Genomic DNA, 2,447 nt, shown 5'->3' on the forward strand with positions numbered 1-2,447 from the left:
TTTCTTCTTCTTTCTCTATCTCTTCCGTTTCTGCTGCTGCTGCTGCTGCTGCAGCACCAGCACCACCAGCACCACCCGCAGCAGCAGCATCAGCAGCAGCAGCAGCAGCAGCAAGACGAGAACAGAAACGAGCTGGGTGCAGCAGCAACTCCTCAGGGGTGTGGCAAAAGAGACAGCGCAGCCCCCTGCTGCAGTCTGCCCCTCTGCTGCTGAACGAGTAGCAGCGCCTATCCCAGTACAGAAGCTGCAGCGAATAAGGATCAAGCGGGCTGCGTCCTGCAGCAGCAGCAGCAGCAGCAGCAGCAGCAGCAGCAGCAGTAGCAGTAGCAGCAGCAGGAGAGGGAGAGGCAGCAGCAGAAAAGCAGCAGCAGAAGCAGCAGCAGCAGCACAAACACAAACAGCAAATAAAACAAATATATTACCACCATTTATCACCATTATCATACTGCTGCTGCTGTTGCTGCTGCTGCTGCTGTCGCTGCTGCTGCTGCTGCTGCTGCTGTTGTTGCTGCTGTTATGACTACTGGAATCGCTGCTGCTGCTGCTGCTGCTGCTGCTGTGCATATCCTGACTCCCCATCCACCAGCCTATCTACCTATAGAGCTAGCTAGCTAGCTAGCTAGCTAGCTACCTATAGACATGGCTAGCTAGCTAGCTAGCTAGCTGAGTATATAGAAGTACAAATAGCTACCTAGCTAGCTAGCTAGCTAGCTGTGTGTGTGCTTGTGTGTATGCTTGAGTGTGTACTTGTATTTGTGTTTAGGGTTTAGGGTTTAGGGTTTAGGGTTTAGGGTTTAGGGTTTAGGGTTTACTCCTGGGTCTGCCGTCCTGCATCTGTCCGGCGAAGAGGGTCTGCAGCAGCAGCAGCTGCTGCGGCTGTTCTTTGTTTTTATCAAGCATAGGAAGGGGACAGAGAAGAGATATTTCTTCTTGTATTTGTTTTTGTTCTAGCTGCTGCTGTCTTCGTTCTGCTGCTGCTGCTGCTGCTGCTGCTGCTGCTGCTGTTGTTGCTGCTGCTGCTGCTGCTGCTGCTGATGATGATGATGATGAGGGGGAGGTTGTTGCAGATAGAACCGTGCTGCTGTTTGTACTGCTGCTGCTGCTGTTCCTCTTTCTGCTGCTGTTGTTACTCCTGCTGCTGCTGCTGCTGCTGCTGCTGCTGTTGCTGCTGCTGCTGCTGCTGCTGCTGCTGGACTTTTGCCCTCTTCCCCTTCCTTCCTTTGCATGCTTCTCTCCTGCTCGGCCTCTCCCTTTACCTGTTGGCGTTGCTGCTGCAGCTGCTGCTGTTGTTGCTGCTGCTGCTGCTGCGGTTGCTGCTGTTGCTGCTGCTGCTGCGGACGTTGCTTCTGCGGCTTCGGCTGCAAGCTTTTGTTCCTGCTGCTCCTGCTGCCGTTCCCGTTCCGCCTGCTGCTGCTGCTGCATCTGCTGCTGCTGCTGCTGCTGCTGCTGCTGCAACTGCTGCTGCTGCTGCTGCTGCAACTGCTGCTGCTGCTGCTGCTGCAGCTGCTGCTGCTGCAGCTGCTGCTGTTGCTGTTGCTGCATTGTGAGGGTTGGGGTTTCTTCTCTTATCGCTCTTGCTGCTACTGACCTGTATGATGTGAATTGAACGGTTCCCTCTTTTGCTGCTGCTGCTGCTGCTGCTGCTGTTGCTGCTGCTGCTGCTGCTGCTGCTGCAGCTTTGGGTGTTCTGCAGCCGGATGCTGTACCTGCTGCTGACGGTGAAGCAAAGCTGCTGCTGCTGCTGCTGCTGCTGCTGCTGCTTCTGCCGCTGCTGCTCTTAGGCCTGCGGGCCGCTGCTGCTGCTTGCTGCTGCTGCTGCTGCATTTTGCTGGGGTGTATAGGGAGGTATACACAACGGTTTATATTTATTTATTTATTTTATTTATTTTAATTTTATTTGTTTTGTTTTGTTTTGTTTTATTTATTTATTTATTTATCTTGTTTTATTTTCCCTCTCGCTTTGTTGTTTTTATATATAAAAAATATATATATAATATATATGAATATATTTATATATATAAATAAATAAATAAATATATATATAAATATATATTTATATATTTATATATATATTTATATATAAAACAAACCAAAGAAAAAAAAGAAGAAACAATAAACAATAAACAACAACACAGCCTTTTGCTGCTACTTGAATCGATAACAAGCAACACCTGCTGCTGCTGCTGCTGCTGCTGCTGCTGCTGCTGCTGCTGCTGCTGCTGCTGCTGCTGCTGCTGCTGGTGAGATAAAAACTAACTCCCTCGGCGTGCTTTATAATAAACAAAACCGAAAAAGAAGAAGCTCAGCATACACCGCAAGAGGAGACAGATATTTCAGGTGTATAGGCACCTTTTTTGTTGCTGCTCCTTTGCTGCTACGAATGTAAAACAAACAAACAAAACAAACAAATAAATAAATAAATAAATAAATAAATAAATAAATAAATA

General features: G+C 48.3%; 1 protein-coding gene across 1 annotated transcript in view; it reads right to left on the minus strand.

The window, feature by feature from the left end:
- Window positions 1–1,824, minus strand: part of EMH_0021040 (uncharacterized protein) — a gene marked incomplete at both ends in the record, with an annotated part of 3,293 nt that extends 1,469 nt beyond the window's left edge. The window contains one exon of the mRNA XM_013501679.1: window positions 813–1,824. Within this exon, the coding sequence (XP_013357133.1) occupies window positions 813–1,824 (1,012 nt within the window). The remainder of the gene's footprint in view (window positions 1–812) is intronic.
- Between the last annotated feature and the right edge of the window lie 623 nt (window positions 1,825–2,447).

Source organism: Eimeria mitis, genomic scaffold, assembly GCF_000499745.2.
Source record: "Eimeria mitis Houghton genomic scaffold, Emh_scaff734, whole genome shotgun sequence".
NCBI lineage: Eukaryota > Apicomplexa > Conoidasida > Eucoccidiorida > Eimeriidae > Eimeria > Eimeria mitis.